General features: G+C 37.3%; 1 protein-coding gene across 1 annotated transcript in view; it reads right to left on the bottom strand.

The window, feature by feature from the left end:
- The window catches only part of LOC127416076 (sodium/potassium-transporting ATPase subunit beta-1-interacting protein 2-like), a 271196-nt gene that overhangs the window by 152565 nt on the left and 98659 nt on the right, over nucleotides 1-19972 (bottom strand). The window contains exon 2 of the mRNA XM_051655196.1: nucleotides 9870-10007. Within this exon, the coding sequence (XP_051511156.1) occupies nucleotides 9870-10007 (138 nt within the window). The remainder of the gene's footprint in view (nucleotides 1-9869; nucleotides 10008-19972) is intronic.

The raw sequence follows: 19972 nt of genomic DNA, 5'->3' as shown, positions 1-19972 counted from the left end.
GCTTGAAATAAGAGAGGGGGACATCTATAGGGAGAGACTGTAGCAGGTAGTTGAATTTTGGAATACAATTCATTTTACAACAACATTAACCTTCCCAATCATAGATGAATCTAATGAAGCCCACCTGGCCACATTGCTCGAAAACCTTTCTATTAAAGGCTCAAAATGAACTCTAACTAAATCACACAACTTTTCTGGGAATAAAATACCCAAACACTTAATGCCCTGTTTGGGCCACTGGAAGGCACCCGGCTGAAAAGCCGTTACAGGGCAGTACGTTATCAGAGCCAAAGCTTCGGATTAAGACCAATTAACTCTGTATCCCGAGAACTTAGAAAAGGAATTAATAATTCTGTGGAGACAAGGCATAGATCTAGTAGGGTCAGAAACGAATAATAAACTACCATCTGCATAAAGCAAAAGCTTATGCGCCACACCTTTCACCACCACCCCTGGAAAATCATCCTCCTTTCTTATCGTGGCTGCTAACGGTTCCAGGGCAAGGCAGAACAATAATGGGGAAAGAGGGCAACGCTGCCGGATGCCCCGATCCAGAGTAAAATAATCTGAAATTAATCTATTCGTTTGTACCGCTGCTACCGGGTGTCTATAAAGTAACTTAATCCAACCAATAGAAGTATTCCCGAACCCATACATTTCCAAAATATTAAAAAGATAATCCCATTCTACCATATCAAATGCCTTTTCAGCGTCAAGTGAGATGGCAGCGACCGGAGACTGATCATTCACCACTGACCACATGATATTGATGAAATGCCTAATGTTATCAGAAGAGCTACGGCCCCAAATAAACCCCACCTGATCTATATGTATAATAATTGTCATAGCCAGAATTTTGGAAAAAAATTTAATGTCTAGCTGGATCAGGGAAATTGGATGGTAACTCTTACACTCACTTGGATCTTTGTCCTTTTTTAATGAATCAGACTGATCCGGGCTTGCGTCATGGTTGGTGGAAGTTTTCCATTCTTTAATGATTCTGTATAAACTTCTAGCAAAAGTGGAGCCAATTCTTTTGCATAAGATCTAAAAAACCCCAGAGCCTTGCCTGTAGGCAAGGCCTTAATTAACTCATCAAGCTCCTCCAAGGTTATCTCAGAATCAAGAGAATTATTTTGCTCAGCCGTCAGTTTAGGAAGTTCTAATGGTTCCACAAAGTTTCTAATATCCTCATCAGTAGATGAAGACATGGAACTATAGAGATCAAGATAGAATTATTTAAAAGCATTATTAATATCAATGGCTGAGGTAAATATTTCACCACCAGCCGATTTCACAGAGGGAATGGTAGAAAAAGACTCTCTCTGTTTTATATAATTTTGTGGCATTGGTGCAGTAAAGGCTTCTTTCTGGTAGCTCGACGATGCAGCTCATTTTTGTTCAAGTATCGTCAAATTGTGCTCCTTGAAACAACCACACCATCTTTTTTCCAGAGCAGCCTGTATTTCTCCTGAGGTTACCTGTGGGTTTTTCTTTTAATCCCGAACAATTCTTCTGGCAGTTGTGGCTGAAATCTTTCTTGGTCAACCTGACCTTGTCTTGGTATCAAGAGATCCCCGAATTTTCCACTTCTTAATAAGTGACTGAACTGTACTGACTGGCATTTTCAAGGCTTTGGATATATTTTTATATCCTTTTCCATCTTTATAAAGTTCCATTACCTTGTTATGCAGGTCTTTTGACAGTTCTTTTCTGCTCCCCATGGCTCAGTATCTAGCCTGCTCAGTGCATCCACGTGAGAGCTAACAAACTCATTGACTACTTATACACAGACACTAATTGCAATTTAAAAAGCCACAGGTGTGGGAAATTAACCTTTAATTGCCATTTAAACCTGTGTGTGTCTCCTTGTGTGTCTGTAACAAGGCCAAACATTCAAGGGTATGTAAACTTTTTATCAGGGCCATTTGGGTGATTTCTGTTATCATTATGATTTAAAAAGGAGCCAAATAACTATGTGATAATAAATGGATTCAAATGTTCACTGTCCTTAAATAAAAGATTCAGTCATATTTTTAAAATCAATGCCAAAATTTCACAATTTCTTCCAGGGTATGCAAATTTTTGAGCACAACTGTGCCTTGTAATAAACTATGAATTGTAGAGTCCTGTAGAAAAATCAAATCATCTTTATATAAAAGATTGGTAGATAGATAGATAGATAGATAGATAGATAGATAGGTAGGTAGGAAGGATACTTGCAAAGGACATCCCACACTATCAAAAGCCTTAATAAAAAGCCTATTTACTTTATCACTTTGGACTAAGACGGATGTAATCAACAAAAACGTCAAAGAGGTCAGATACCTGTATAAAGGCGATTTAAAAAATGTCGAAAAATATGAAGGCCCATCACACTTTCTGAAACCTAAATATAAAGCATATTTACTGTCATTTTGGGGTATATCAAAATCAAATCACTTTTATTGTAACACAACCATATGCACAAGTGCAACAGTGGGTGAAAGTCTTGGGTGCAGTTCCGAGCAACATATCAGTCATGACAGTGATAAGACATATACCAATTTACAATAAACATCAGATTTACACAACACAATTTACATATCTAATATACACATAATTAAACAACACAATAATAATATACAATGTACAGTATACAATACACACAATATAGAACACACATACACATAATATAGAATACACATACAATAAAAATAGTATATAAAATATACAATAGGTTGTCTTGTACTGTATTGACATTCAGTCTGTTGGTTGATAGTCAGTTGCCAGTGTGTTGTTAAGAGAGAATATAATTTATGACAGTCCGGTGTGAGATAATAATATTAATAAAGTGCAGTGCTGATGTATGTTAATCATGAGAGATCAAGAGTTCAAAAGTCTGATTGCTTGGGGGAAGAAGCTGTCATGAATTCAGCTGGTGCGGGTCCTGATGCTGCGATACTGCCTGCCTGATGGTAGCAGTGAGAGCAGCCCATGGCTCGGGTGGCTGGAGTCTCTGATGATCCTCTGAGCTTTTTTCATATACCGCCTGGTATATATATCCTGGAGGGAGGAAAGCTCACCTCCAATGATGTGTCTGGCAGTTCGCACCACCCTTTGCAGGGCTTTGCGGTTGTGGGCGGTGCTATTGCTGTACCAGGCAATGATGCAGCCAGTCAGGATGCTCTCTACAGTGCTGGTGTACAACCGTGTGTGGATGTGATGGTTCATTCCAAACTTCCTCAGCCGTCTCAGGAAGAAGAGGCACTGATGAGCCTTCTTCACAACAGCCTCAGTGTGGATGGACCATCTGAGTTCCTCTGTGATGTGGACACCAAGGAACTTGAAGCTGCTGACTCTCTCCACCGGTGCTCCATTGATGGTGATGGGGCTGTGTTCTCTGTCTTTTCTCCTGAAGTCCACCACAAGCTCCTTGGTCTTGCTGACGTTGAGGGAGAGGTTGTGCTCCTGACACCAGCGTGTCAGAGTGTGCACCTCCTCTCTGTAGGCTGTTTCATCATTGTCAGTGATCAGACCTACCACCGTCGTATCATCAGCAAACTTAATGATGGCATTGGAGCTGTGTGTTGCCACACAGTCATGTGTGTATAGGGAATACAGGAGTGGGCTGAGAACACAGCCCTGCGAGGCTCCAGTGTTGAGGGTCAGTGATGAGGAGATGTTGCTGCCCATTCTAACCACCTGGCGTCTGCTTGACAGGAAGTCCAGGATCCAGCTGCACAGCAAGCTGTTTCAGAGCCCGGAGTTTCTCATCAAGCTTGGAGGGCATTATGGTGTTGAATGCTGAGCTGTAGTCTACAAACAGCATTCTCACATAAGTGTTCCTTTTTTCCAGGTGGGTGAGAGCAGTGTGTAGTGTAGATGCAATGGCATCATCAGTGGAGCGGTTGTTGCAGTATGCAAACTGCAATGGGTCCAGTGAGGCAGGCAGCACAGAGCAGATGTAATCTCTGATTAGCCTCTCAAAGCATTTGCTGATGGGGGTCAGAGCAACAGGACGCCAGTCATTTAAGCAAGTGATTTTTGGATTGCTTTGGTACAGGCACAATGGTGGACGTTTTGAAGCATGTGGGGACTACAGAGAAGGAGAGGGAAAGGTTGAAAATGTCAGTAAAAACACCAGCCAGTTGGTTCGCGCACACTCTGATGACACGGCCCGGAATGCCGTCTGGACCCGCGGCTTTACGGATATTCACCCGTCGGAAGGATCGGGTTACATCCGCAACAGAGACAGAGAGTGACCTAACCTCTGTAGCTTCGGCCATGAGAGCTCTCTCCCTGAGGGCGGTGTTATTTCCCTCGAAACGAGCATAAAAAGTATTTAGCTCATCCGGGAGAGAGGCAGCGGTTTTCACAGCGGAGTTTTTATTACATTTGTAGTCTGTGATGATATTAATGCCCAGCCACATGCTTCTAGAGTCGGTAGTGTTGAACTGTCCTTCAATCTTGTCCCTGTACTGGCGTTTTGCTGCTCTGATAGTTTTGCGGAGGGCATAACTGGCTTTTTATGCTCCTCCGCATTCCCGGAATTAAAAGCGGAGGTCTGCGCATTAAGTGCCGCGCGAATATCATTATTAACCCATGGTTTCTGGTTAGGGTAGATCCATATTGTTTTGGTTGGAACGACGTCCTCTACGCACGTTCTGATGAAACACGTTACGCTATCAGCGTAAACCTTGATGTTGTCATCAGAGGCGGATCGGAACATCTCCCAGTCCGCGTGATCAAAACAGTCTTGTAGAGTAGAATCTGATTGGCCCGACCAGCACTGGGTCATTCTGAGGGTGGGTGCTTCCTGTTTAAGTTTCTGCCTGTAAGCGGGCAGAAGGAGAATGGAAGAGTGGTCTGATTTGCCAAATGGTGGCGGGGGAGGGATTTGTAGCCATCCCGGAAGGGAGAGTAGCAATGGTCCAAAACCCAGTCCCCTCGTTTGTTGAAACTGATATGTTGGTGGTATTTCAGTGCGATTGATTTGAAACTGGCTTTGTTAAAGTCCCCGGTCACAGTGAACACGGCCTCAGGGTGCATGGTTTCCTGCTCACTTATATTCCCATACAGTTCCTTGAGTGCCCGGTCCATGTCAGCTTGTGGTGGGATGTACACAGCAGTGATAATGACTGCTGTGAATTCCCTCGGTAGCCAGAATGGTCGACACAGAAGCATGAGAAATTCCAGATCAGGAGAGCAGAAAGACTTGATAGAATGTACGTTCCTCTGATCACACCATGATTTGTTGATCATAAAACATACACCACCACCCCTGCTTTTACCTGAGAGGTCTTTCACTCTGTCCGCTCGGTGCACAGAGAACGCTGCTGGTTCGATGGCTGAATCTGGAATCTCCACAGACATCCAAGTTTCTCTAAGGCAGATAATGCAGCAGTCCCTCATCTCTCGTTGGAAAGAGATCCGTGCTCTCAGCTCGCAAAGCTTGTTGTCCAGAGACTGAACATTTGCCAGTAGAATACTGGGTAGAGGGGGTCGATTTGCGTGATGTCTTACTCTGATGAGAACGCTGGCTCTATTTGCCCTTTTCCTTCTGCGTTTCCGTGACCTGATTTAAATAAGTAGAAAACTATTTGTTCAACCAAAAGCAGACAGCGTCATATTCAGAATGCTGTTTTAAAGGTTTTTTTTTTTTTTTTTTTTTTTTTTGCAATTCTGTTGGGTGGCACTATGTGGTGCAGAAAATGCATACTTCAGTAAGCAGATTTTTATTTTCAGTGAAATTATCAAGTAAACGCAAGGCAATGCTCTGGAGTTGATTAACATCTCTGAAGGTTCAAGGAACCTAATACATCTACATTATACATGTTTATCAAAGATGCAGTTTTATATTTGTATTGTGTAAAATACACCCTAGCAAGACCATATTTATGTAATACATTTTCTTTTAACACATTTACTAGTGAAATTAAAAAAGTTTGACTTCCATGTTCAAATAATGATTTTAATAAGTAATATAATATCAAAATCTAAAGTACAATAAGGGGAAAAACATATATACAGTAAATACAAATGCACTTATGCCCCCCACACAAGAACACACACACAAGCTTAAATAATAAAGCCATGGGGCCTTAACACATTGGCAATAAAGAGTATGTGAAAAAAAACATCCAAATCCCATAGCATATGAAAAAATATGACATTTAAGATTGTAAAATGTCCGTAGCAGTGGAAGGCAAACTGAAACAATGTGATTCTGCACAATGTGACACTACCCTTGGTGTTTGACCCCAAATAAGAATAATACAACTTATGTTCTACTAAATAGAGGTGAACAGTTGGCTGAACTTAATTAAATTATTTCAACTGGTAACACACACACACACACACACAAAAAAAATATATTTTCAACTAATAGGTCAAACACACGTTACTTCTTTTAGTTCAGTCAATCCCATAATTAATATATATATATATATATATATATATATATATATATATACAGTGTATATATATATATATATATATATATATATATATATATATATATATATATATATATATATAATTAATACATCCCATAATAATTTAAATATTTTACATCAGTCTAACTTATTTTTTTCTTCAAATCAACTTACTTTTTTCTAAATAAATTATTTACTTTACCTGCATAAACCTGAAAAGTCAACCTTATTAATATGGCTAGATTGAATGCATTATTTTCCACTAGATTTACATTTAAGTGTGTAAATATAATGAAATTACTTAATTAATGCAAAACCTATGTTAGGTTAAAACATAAAAGATTCAGATATGAAATTTTAAAAACAATTATTTGTATTAACAATTTGGTTTGTTTCTTGCAGAAAACATTCACTAAGTTTAGGTCCACACATAACAACTGGTCTATATGTATCATTTACTGTGTATACAATATTTGCTTTTTCGTCATAAAAAATTCTAAATTTGAATAACAATTGTTCATGTTCTGTAGCAACTTGAACAATGCTGTAAATACAAATATTTTTTAATAAACTGTTAAGTTCTCTATTGTGTTACAAACACAATTTCCTCTTTGCAATATAAATACAAAACAATATCAAACGTGGTTACGTATACAATCTTCATTACAGCAAGCTCAGACATCTTATGCATTTCAAGAAGCAAGAGGAGTTTGTAGAACAATTCATTGGCAATCAATGAGTATTTGGATAAGCCAGGTTGAGCACATATATCAAACCAACACTCTTAAAAATAAAGGTGCCAGGAAGAACCATAGGGTGTTTTGCTGTGATTCCACAGAAGAACCTTTTCTGGTTCCTCTAAGAACCTTTCAGTGATGTGTTCTTTAAAGAATCCATCACTCAAAGGTTCTTTGAGGAACAAAAAAAGGTTCTTCTGGCATCACAGCGAAATATTCTTTTTGGTTCTTCCTGGCACCTTTATTTTTAAGAGTGAAGAAGCAGGGCACAAGAGAAGAAACAGAAATCAGTTTATTACAAACCTTCACTCCATAGATTACAATGTCAATGTCAGCAGGTGAATCTTGTTGTTCTTCCTACACCTTAATGAACACTGCCATGGTGATCTGCTCCTGGTCAGACTGAGCATAATCTGCATGGCTATCCTAAAGTATCGTACAAAAGTTTAGAATTTTACAGAGAACTGCTCAGGTTGTACAGACATAGCTTGGCTTTTTACCAACCTTACCTTTCTCTCATACAGTGGACAACCAGGGAACATGAGAATGCATCTGGCATAATGGTTCTTCTTCCCTTTTGTCATATTTTTCTTTTTTCATATGAAGTGTGCTGATAGTGAGGGAGGACCCTTAAAAGATATGTGTATGCATTTTTTCTACTTACTGAATTCAATTGAATTCAACTTTCTACATCTCACTTAATTTGAGAAATGGCAATGTATTTGTGCCTTCTTTTGGTTTTGAACACATTTTACTCCAAACTGACACAGTGCATATGTCTTATTAGAATTAGAATTATATTATACTTATTAGAATTAGTCTCTACAGGTCTCTAAATATATGTGTACATTTCTACAAATTGAAACAGTAATAAAGATTCATATGAAGGGTACATGTAGTCCAAAATTACAGTAAATATGCTTCATATTGATGGTTCAGACAGTGTTGGTGATCCTTTGCAAGAAATGGGCCTTCATTTTTTCTACTTATTAGAATTCACCTTTCTACAGGTTTCTAAATTTGAGAAAAATACTGATGTCTTCAAGCCTTGTATTGACTTTGGACGCATTTTTTCTCCAAAATAACAGTAAACATGCTTCATATTTATGGTTCAGACAGTGTAGGAGGTCCCTTGCAAGAAATGGGCCTTAATTTTTTTCTACTTATTTAAATTAACTTTTTTTCAGGTTTCAGAATTTGACAAAAATCGTAATAACTGCGCATTTTGGTGACTTTGGTCACCTTTTACCCCAAAATGACAGTAAATATGCTTCATACTGAGGTTTCAGACAGTGTGGGAGGTCTCTTGCAAGAAATAGGCCTTCATTTTTTCTATTTTTTTTCAAATCACCTTTAAACAGGTGTCTGACCTCTTTGACGTTTTTGTGTACTACATCCATCTTAGTTCAAAGTGATAAAGTAAATATGCTTTATATTAAAGCTTTTGATATTGTGGGAGGTCCTTTTCAAGAAGTGTTCTTTTCATCTTTTATATAAAGTTTATTTGATTTTTCTACAGGACTCTACAATTCAAAGTGAGAGATCCTTGGTAGAAATGTTTAATTCATAATATTATCTAATGTTAATGCAGTAAACTGTGGTTATAAAGCATACACCTGCCCTTTTTAAAGTCTTCAAAATCATACACCTTTCACATAGGCTAAATAAAATATATTAATGAACACCTACACCTCACAAACACCTAATAAATGCTTTTTTTGTTATTATAGTAAGATTCGCTATCCTGTCCAATGAACAGGAGTCAGAAAGCACGTCTTTCTGTTCCTCCCGCAAATTACCATAATTATCGCAATAGGCGCACACCCAGATTTTAATCGCGGCTGGCTTGACAGTGAAATTCTGAACCGCGGCTGGCTTGACCGGAGTGGGATTGGATGTGATGCCTGATGAATGAATCCTGAGATCTTCCTGCTAGATCTACGCTTACGTTTCCGCTGTGTTGTGTCTTTTCAGTTGTGTTGCAGCTTTTTTAATTTTATTTTTTGTGTTGTGGTTAATTTCCATTGTGTTGTGGCCTTTCTGTTGTGCTATGGCTTATTTCTGTTGTGTTGTGGCTTAATGTTGCTGTGCTGTGGTTTATTTCCATTGTGTTTTCAGCTTTTATTTCTTGTGTTGTGCACCCCTGGGCCACCGTACTGCATACTTTGGAAAACGATGACATTAGGAAACTGAAAATTGAGTTGTTATACAAAAATGGATTAGTTTGGATGTACCTTAAGCAACTTTTAAAATTAGTGTTCTGAATTATGATTTGTCCCAGTGACTGAAATCTTTTAAATCTTTTCATCATAAGATTCATTCTGATTTGTTCACTTACCCCTTTCTGTAGTTTACATTGTTATGCACGTGGCAAATCAGCATATGATAGTTTATGACAACATGTTCAATCAACATGTTTGTTCAATGCCGCTCCGAGTCATTCACTTTAAAAACACCAACTCGTTGAGTGACTAATAAAATAAAATAAAAAATCAGAACTAAGCCATTTACAAATTAAACTGAGTCATTTACAAAAGATAAGAAACACCACTAGTCAAAATGTGTTGTTGCTTATCATGGTCAAAAGGGTTAGGAGAAAAGTAAAGCAGAAGATTTTTTTTTTTGTTAAAAACTACAAAATGACAGCAAAACTTGCAGTGGGAAATAAAATATAGCACCTATTGAATATGGAACATGAAAATATGTGGAAACTCACCCCGGTGACATATCGTGGTCTGAACTGTACTGTCCCAAAGAGGCCTAGAATCACTGTGATGATGTGGATGAAGTTTGTGAGAATTGAAGCCCACTGATATCCAAGGAAATCAAATATCTGTCTTTCCAAGATGCTGATCTAGAGAGAAAATGCAGGAGGATAAGATTTGAAACTGATTTATAAATCGAATGGGAAAACAACATACATTACATTGACATGAGAAATTATTAGCATAAAGCCACTGACACATTTGCTTTTCATTTTCTTTTAAACCAGCTTGAGGTGTCGCTTCTGATGTCAGCTGCAATGCAGGATTACACAGCGGTCTGAAGGCCACATGTAGAGTCACGCGCATCTACTGTTGACAGCTAAAGGAATACCCCTGTCATACAGGCGATTAATTAGGACCGAGGCGTTAGGCTGTCCGGAGTCAAACCCCCGCCCTCCCACAAAACCAGAGATGACTTGGAAATTAAAGCTGGCAAGTCCAGCCTCGCAGCTCTGCGTGGTCCACTCTCAGCCACTGATTGGACATGACACTGATGTCAATACCACAAGCTATGGCACTTCCAAAGCAGAGCAGGAAGAGGTCACGGCTTTATCCCCAAAGGAGCTACAAGCAGCCAGCCTCATAAAACTAATGCTAATGGCACCCGTGTCTCCAGCTGCATTCACCACACGCCACACAAGAAGCAGCATTTAACAACCTGAGACCACAAGGTCTTTTCTGGAAATTAAACAAAAAAATTATGCTATTGGATCATTCGTATTGCCTGTGATACAGTTATGAAGGAGGGTTGTAAAGAGTGAAATGTCTCAAAGATGGTTGAAAACACAGCCATTGAGAACATGAATGTCATTGTGACCTCAACAGCTTCATTTAACAAACATCTACTCAAGTGAACATCAATAGATGCTTCAGAGAGTTGAATAGCAGTATGAATATCTGCAGTATGAATGACTTAGGCTTTGTTCACACTGCAAACAAATCGATTAGATTTTTTAAATTTGATCTTTTGGATTGATTGTCTGCACTGTTATTTTGCAAGTGATGAAATCTGATCATTTTCCATATTCGTATGCAGATGAAGACAATATTGTGCAGTTTGCATGAAGCTACATAAATGTTGCGTTCTGAATGACAAAAATGACTAGAAAAGTGATCTAATTAAAAAAAAAAACTGATTTTAATCGCATTTTAAATTATATATGGATGCTGGATCTGTCGACGTCAGATTTCATGCATTTTATGCTGTTCTGACAAGAAAAAAAAGGCAAATAGTAAGAGTAAAGGCAAATACTAAGTGCAATGTTGGACACTTCATGCACTCAGCGCACGCAGCTTGCCGTACATAGCGGAAGTTACCTGGCTGCACTGCTGATCTGACAAACCAGTTGTAAATACTGAAGAATGTAGCAGCTTGCAAAACTTCAGTGGATTCGGCACCTTACAAATGTGAGTTGAATGCTTTAACATCACCCCAAGCTGTGTGAAAATGTCCATTGTTGAAGATGCAACAGTAGAACTGAGGTTGGCTAACTCGCTAAAGCTAGCGGCAACACATCACGTGCACTTGAAACGTCACTTCCGTCAGCTGTTAAACGGAGAATGCTTCCGTGTATAAAAAAAAAAAAAACATTAAGTGTTCAATTTGGGACGATACTACACTTTGAAAATCCATACACTATGGCTGAGTGCATAGTATATTTTTTCTAAGTGCATAGTGTATAGTGTGTCGTTTGGGACAGCTTAAGTGTAAATAGAAACAAAAAGCATCTTCTTTGAACTAAGTGCAAATAGTGTTAGATGCTATTTGCATCCCATTGCAAATAGTGGCAGATACTATTTGCATTTTTAATTAAATTTTAATGTACAGTATAGGGGCATCACTACAGCATGTGTATCATGTTTACCCCTACCCCTAACCCTAACCTTCCCTTACAAAAATTAAACATGGTTTTACTACATTAACCAATAGCATCACCATGGTATTTTGTATAGTAACCACAAAATTAAAATATGGTTACTATATTAACACCATATTACTGTTGTAACACCATGGTTAATTGCATTAAAACTATGGCTTCCACAATATTGCCATTGCAGCGACACTTGGGGGAAAGTTTCTCGGTTTTCACCAGACTATTTGAGGGCAGATAGCCATGCTGTGTGGCGGGTGCTATCTACATCTAGTGCAAATAGTCACTCTGCAAAATAAATGGATATGTGGCGAATATGCAAAAATAAAATAAAAAATAAATAAATAAAAAATACATTTTGCGGCTATTATATTCACAATTCTATTTGAAAGCAATGCCAGTTAAAACATCTACAACACTGAGAGATTGCTTATGTGAGCAATCTATCACCGGTAGACAATGCTCAAGAGTCTATTAATCTATGAAACTTGTCCAGTTCTTTCCAGAGATGACCAGTTTGTGACCTCCTCCACCCATATCTCCTCAAGGAACGTGTCTTCTTTTGTCTGTCCGTTTCTTTGGAGCTTCTGCTAGTGTACATCTGGCAAGCATGCCTGTCCAAAACACTTTTGTCTTCCATTATAATGAAAGCTATACTGACACTAAGCAATACCAGCACACATCACACGAGTCTCCTGATTAATAAATCATCTAGCCAAGAATCTTAAGAGCTCTAGGTTGCAGTTTAGATTAGTTTTGTATCTGAACAGAATAAAAATTGTTTCCTTCACTGCTGAATATACCTGCTTTTACCAACATGAATATGTTGGCCACGGTTGGTTTATGCTGGTTAGAGTTGTTTTGGTGCTGGTCTAGCTGGTGGACCAGCATAGCCATGCCAAAATATTGCTGTTAAAGCTCGTCGACCAAGATAATCCAGCTAGTTCAGTGGTGACACCAGCAGACCAGCATCCAAAATGCTGGTAACCAGCTAGGTAGGGATTTTCAGAAGGGTTTCCACAAGTATCCACTTGTTTACCATAGTAATGTTTTCAGTCATTTTTTGCCTTGCTCATAAGAAAGAAAAATCACCATTAAGATCTCAATTGTTTCTCTTATATACAGTAGCAATGAGATTAAATTATGAACAAATTTGTTTGTTACTCTATTTGAAGTCTCCAGCTTCTCAGATGTTTCTCCTGAGAAAAAGACCACAGTCATCTCATGATTAATCGTAAGTAAATACTTGTCTAGAGTGTCAGAAGAGATCTCAAACCGAAGATAGCAAAATCTGTAATGCAAATCATAAATCTCAGTATTAACTCAAACATTTCTAATAATATTTTTCAAAGATCAAATGATCTGAGCTATGTTATCTACATATATTGTGTGGCTCTGTACTCCTACTGTATGTCAACAATTGCTTTTACTGTATTTTTATTTCTCTTAAGAAATTTAAGTAGAAACATCTGAGATGACAATTTATAATCCTCTGTTTGTTGGTTAGCTATTGCGAATCATGTCACATGATTTCTCCTGTCAAACATGAATCCTGCTTGATTGTTTGGCTGTCCTACATAATTCCTATTATAACTGTCCAGTGAAACAGATGAATAAAAAGATTTACCATCTATTTCCATAATAGGTTGTTATCTCATAGTTGTGGACTAGCTACAACCAAGTGGAAAAAGTGCGAATGATTGGCCAAACTCAGCGATTCCATTCCACTTCTGAAATCAAGTGATAAACCACGGTGACACTGTGTTGAAGGGAACCCATATGTCAGCACAAAATACAACCTGCCCTGTGTGCTGCTAGTTCGCAAATAAGGCTAATTATGTTGGTTGGTGAAAGATGGTTTGTAGACACTCAAATGTCTAAATAACACTCAAATTCACAGTTGCTTTGATCAGGCTATTGTGGACACCTGGTTAACAGAGGAACAGGTAAGTTCTGTCAACCTAGCACTATCTTATCTGTCCAAAGGAGAAAAAGGCTTAAGGGTTTTGTAGAAAGGCTGTAGGTTTTTGTTTAAGATGGGGGGCCTGGATCATCACTGAAGTGGCCCCTGGGCCCCCTTTTATAAACAGTAATGTAAACAGCTTTAAGGGGCAGCTGTCCTTGGAGAGACACATATATAAAGTTTTTTTTTTTTTTTTCCCTCCACATGAGTAATTAGATCCATAAACATTAGAGGGAAATCCATTAAATGGGCCGAACAGTGGGAACAGACTTCATTGGAATGGACTTAAAGAATTAAGTGCCTCAAAATTCAAATTACACAAATAAATATGTAAATCACAAGGTATGTTGGAAATCAGAATAGTATTTAATAGAATAGAATTTACTTGACTCTATAATAAATAATATTATTAGGCTGACAGCTCTAAAGTCTAATTGGATAAGTTGCATTCAAAGGAGTTGTAAACTAGCCACTACAAGCACAACTGTGACCACATATCAATTGAATTCAACATTAAGTTGCTATAATTTACATTTCTTCATTCGGCAGGCGCTATTTGTATGCATGTACCCAGGAAATCAAACCCATAACTTAACTTATGGTTGCTCTATATCATTTAAAAATATGGAAACAAGACATTGAAATGGTAAACAGCCAACAGGCTAGCTAATAAATGTACTATTTGGCCTAACAATTGTTTACTGATAATTGATAATTGATTATTAATATTAATGAATGTGATTATTTATTGAACATTGGCACTGAGAGTCATTTTGCTATAAGTTAACACAGTTTTATACAACCAATGAGCTATATGAGGCCATATGTTACAGTGATTTTGCAATGGCAATGGTTTGGCATCTTGCTGTTGCTTCTATTTTATAGCGGCAATAAGTGAATTAAACTATTTTACCACAATTAATTGTGTATTGGTCTTGTTTTTTTTCTGTAACAACACCATTTAAAAGAATATTCCGGGTTCAATACAAGTTAAACTCAATCGACAGCATGTGTGACTTGTCCCTTCTTTTCATTAAAAAAAGCAAAAATTATTTTATTAAAGCACTTACATGAAATCTTCTGTTCAATCTTGTGTATTATTTGAGATGTAAAGTTGTTTAAATTATCATTTTTTCAGTCATTTTTGGGTTTATGCCATTATGTCGTCGTGGCAACGAAATTGTAAAGTTAGATATAACTTTAAACAGAAAAGGTTAGTAAGTGATTTTGTCACTCTAAAATCATGTTAACACAAATCTTGTTTACACCTTGTGGCTATACTTTAGAAACAGTGTGTATTGTAACCTTAACTGATTGGCCCCATTGACTTCCATTTTAAGTACCTCACTGTAACCCATTTATTTTTTCCAAGAAAAGGAGGGACAAGTCGAAATTAAATGTGGTAATCAACTAGGGGTGTGCAGCGAAGCCATTATCTGTATCTGTATCTGTTAATATGACAAAATTATCTGTATCTTTTTCTGTATTCAGATAGAACCGGATGTGGGCGTGGCTTAAACCAGAAGTGTCTCAACTAATTTTAAAATGTAACTCTTACATTTATAGTTTCTGTATATAAAATATGCCTCATACAGGCCTATATAATAATAATAATTATTATTATTATTAATAGTAATAATAATAATTTTTATTACTACTACAATTATTATTATTAATTGTAATTATTATAATTATTATTATTATTATTATTTAATTATATTATTGATATATTCTTTATTTTTCCTCACAAGATGAAGCTGGATATGTAGGCCACATTAACTATGGAATGTGTTTTTAACTTTGGTTTCTCCTGGTATTTCTGACATTAATATCTGCTAACAGAATTTTTATGTCTTTGCAGTGTGCAAGTATAACAGTGTTATTTTGGGGGCACGAGGTGTTAAGCAACTGTGAAATTACAAGCACACATTTTATAGCGAATATTAAATACAAATACAAACATTAAAAGAAATGAGAAATAATTATTTAAGCCTACAAACAGGTGAAAGCACCGTAAATCTATATCAGAAAGTTTTATGATAGGCTACACTCTAGGCTTATTTTGTGTGCACATATTTTAACATATTGTGAAGGACATAATTATTTAGTTAAATTACATGTGCAGAATTAGCTAAATGCAGTGGAATAAATAGCAAGAGCAAGCCTCTATACATTTCTAGAAGAGAATAGCGCATGTTTTGGAAAAAGTGTGCATGTTTTGGTTTCTCTGTTATTCTGAACAGATTTACAAGTATTTAAACCTCTATGGAGCATTTCAACTGTTTGGGAATAAAGGCTCAATCATGCAGTTACCTTAATTGGTGATGTGGATATAAATGTGATCAGCTTTAAGAGACGCACAGATGAGCTTCACTATGAAATCATCACTTCTCTGGTCAGGAATTCAACATCGCGCTCAGGTTGGTTTCTTAATCCTTACATGTGAATGTGTGAAACATTTGGTGTTGATGTGTTAAAAGAAATTTTAAAAAGTGGAAAATGTGTATGGTATAGTATCTTAGTTAATGTTACTCTTGACAAGATTAGAGGGAGATAGCTCTCTAATGAGAGGTGCACAATTAACAGAGACTGAAACCGCAGCCATACGATGAACTTGAAATTACACCATGTGCATTTTCATTCATAAGGTTTACACTGTAGTAATATTGGCTTTACAGACTCATCATTGCTTTGTAATTTTCGATATGTTTATTTAAAATATCGCTTAATACATGTGCTCGTTGGATGATCAGTCTTCCAAATATTTTTTCTATTATTTGGATGAATAAGGTATTCGGCTTCGGGGCACATCCTTATAATCAACATTATGCCTCAAATGCAGAGGTGAAAAGTAACGAATTACAACTACTCTCATTATAGTACTTGAGTATATTTTTTTTATTTTTTTTTACTTTCTTAAGTATAAATAAATAATATTACTTTTACTTGTAATTGAGTTGATTAAAAATTAAGTATTCAACTTAGCTACAGTAATTTTTCATCACAATTACAAAGTCCAAAACAATACATAATATTTCAGAATTTTTGGGAAGAAGAAAGTTATAAGCGCTAAATCTGTTTATAAACTAAAACACGCTGTGCGTTTTACGGAAGCCCGCAGGGCACAGCATCATGAGCACAGCAGCTTGCACAAACTGCCGTCGGTGTCCTCTCTTCTCTAGCTTCTTCAAGAATTTCTGCCCTGTCACTTGACAAGAACTGTAATACTGTGATTTTCTGCATATCTCATTTTATTCTGGAAAGGAGCCGTTCATTCAGGTGTAAGGGAACCGTCTGAACATATTTATCCACTGATCAAACTTCACTTGTTTTTAAGGTAGGCAATGTTTAAACTGTGTCAAACATTAACACAATGTAGTTTGACATACTGTATGTGTGAGGATATCTTGTTTACTTGCTACTATATGTCTAAAACAAACTTTTAAATACCTTAGAAAGATACAATCCCAATATTGTCGGAAATTAATGGGGACTCTAAAATTGACAAAAATATCCCCGAATTTCAAAATATAGGGGCAAAAAATGCCCATGCATCGAGTTCCCGTGTTTTATTAATAATATCTGATATAGTTACAATTACATACATTGCAATCTTCTTTTGACTTTTCATTGAACATAATTTTTTTCCCTGCCATCCGCTTCAACGCACCATCGTGCGCACAGATGGGCTATGCACTTCTATCAATCCGCATCAGTTTGGTATTGTTCTCCCACGTTAAATTCCGTAACCGTTCGCCCCTCTTGTTCAAAATAAATTATCCTAGCAGGTAACACTCTCGCTCACGGTGCTGTACTGTACTTCCTTGTCCTGTGCTGCTGATTATCTGTCTGAAAAGTCTCACCCGCTAGAGGCCAAAAGAATGCAAGGGATGGATGTTATATAAAGAAGGTATGAGAAATCACAAAACATAATGTAACCAAATGCTACAATTTACTTAATAATGATATCACAATATGTTAAATAACCATAATGTTAATTAAGACTTTATTATTACAACTGTAATACAATAATACATATACAGAACAACCACTTTTAGTGTTTGAATCAATCATATCTCTCACTAAACACTGTGTGAAATGTTTATTTTTGCCTTATTTTATTCAGTTGGAATGTAGGAGTTGATAACAGTTTGCTTAATAATCTCATTCCATATCTGGATAATTGCTGCAATATCACAGATGATACATTTTCTCCTCTTTGATATTGCATTATATTAGTTTTGTACAGTATGTTAACTTAATAACCAAAATACTTGGACATACGTGAATGAGAATAAACCTGAAATAGGAATGTGTTTCAGTCACAATGCACATTATGTAGTTTAGAGCTGATTTAGAGACATTTAGAATGTTACAAATGGCTATTTCTATTTAAATAAATGTTGTATTCTTAAAATGTTCTGTTTGTCCAAGAATCCTCTTGCAGCGATGCAGGTCTTTGGCATTTACAAGCTGCTAGTTTAAGACCGGTGAGAAGTATGTTTCTCAAACTAGAGACTGTGATTTACTTGTCTTTTTGTTGTGCATCTGGGCCATCCACCTCCCTCTCTATCATGGTTAGAGATTCTTTTTTCAAAACAGTAATGCATGGAATAGCCTCCATCTCTCTAAAACAATAGACTTTAGGAGAAAATAGAATTTCAGGAGAAATGTGTTTATTTTTGCCTATTTTTAAAATCAAAATTTTGACTTGTAAGTGTAAAGCAACTTGTAAGAACTCAATACCTCAGCAAATGGGGGGGAAAAACATTGTATTGTGATTTCCGCATGGAAGCATAACTGTTTTCAATTGTTCTAATAATAAGAAAATTCCCTTGAGTACCAAATTAGCACTTTAGAATGCTTTTGTAAGGAATAGGTGATGTAGTATATTATGGGCAGAAGAACAAACAATTGCTATGCAAAATGACTTGAATCCAGGATCAACACAGGAAATTCCTCAACGTCATAAATTAAAGACTCTGCTCTGCTGACGGCAAACAAATGAGCCAGAGACCTGAAAAGAATCTATTAAAAGCTGCTCTGTTGAGTGCCAACCATCTCGAGAACAAAGAGAGTTCTGTGAATGCACCGATATCTCTCCTCGTACATGTGGTAAATCAGAAATACCCCCACACTTAATGGTCATCACATGACTTAAAGACTACTCTTCTGAAGAAACCCCCATGCCAGAAATCCAAAAGAAGCTCCTTTGTTTCATTCATTCAGTAACACACAAACACTTAAAATTATATATATATGACCACCATGAGACATTTCCTGTGTCACATGCTAAAACTGTCTTACTCTCTTTTTAGCAGGACATCTCATCTTAATCCAGGAACAAAGACTCATTAATCACCTTCAGAAGGAGGGACAGGTAGATGATCACATGGTATCTGAAAAGACACCTCTGATTGACTCAAGACACCTTTAGAGTGCGGCCAACCTCAAAAGTACAAAGCCTCCCTGCCTAGGACAAACACTCTCTTCTTCTTCAGCTCTCTCTCTCTTCTCCTCTCTTCGGGCTCTTGCCCTCTTCCCTCTGGGCTCTTAGCTCTCTTCGGCTGGCTTTGCTCCGGCGCCCCTCTGCCCAGGATCCGCACAATGTAGAGTTCAGGAAATCTCGTAATGCAAAGTTATGAGGAGCTATTATCTTCTCTGCGCTACCACTCACGTGATGAGGAGTCGCAAGTCTCCCTTTGCGGGAGGCCTCGTTTCAAAGCCGTGCCTCATTATTCCAATCCACAATTTTAACAGAGGTCCAAAACATCGACGGAACAACCAGAACTTTCTACTGACACAGCCAAAGAACCAAAGCAACGCAAGGAAACACAATGAAACGCAAGTACATCTCCAGACTTTTGCTAGAGAGTGCTGTTGTTTTATTTATATACTTCGGGTAACCCAATGGCAAATCGAGGTATACTAAATTAAGTATCGATGGTTCTCAAGGCATTGTATATAGACTCCATAAAGTTCAATTACTCTGTTACAGTTCACTCACAAACCTATTTTTCATGTACAGTACAAAGCCCTCCCCACCTAGGACGAACGCTCTCTTCTTCTTCGGCTCTCTCTCTCTTCTCCTCTCTTTGTGCTCTTGCCCTCTTCGGCTGGTATCGCTTCATCACCCCTCTGCCCAGGATACGCACAATGTAGAGTAGAGATGGTTCTCAAGGCATTGCCTACAGACTCCATAAATTTCAATTTACTCTGT

The sequence above is a fragment of the Myxocyprinus asiaticus genome, chromosome 25, assembly GCF_019703515.2.
Source record: "Myxocyprinus asiaticus isolate MX2 ecotype Aquarium Trade chromosome 25, UBuf_Myxa_2, whole genome shotgun sequence".
In the NCBI taxonomy this organism is placed as follows: Eukaryota; Metazoa; Chordata; class Actinopteri; order Cypriniformes; family Catostomidae; genus Myxocyprinus; species Myxocyprinus asiaticus.
Note: the sequence above shows the minus strand (reverse complement) of the source record. Positions and strands in the feature narration are given on the sequence as shown.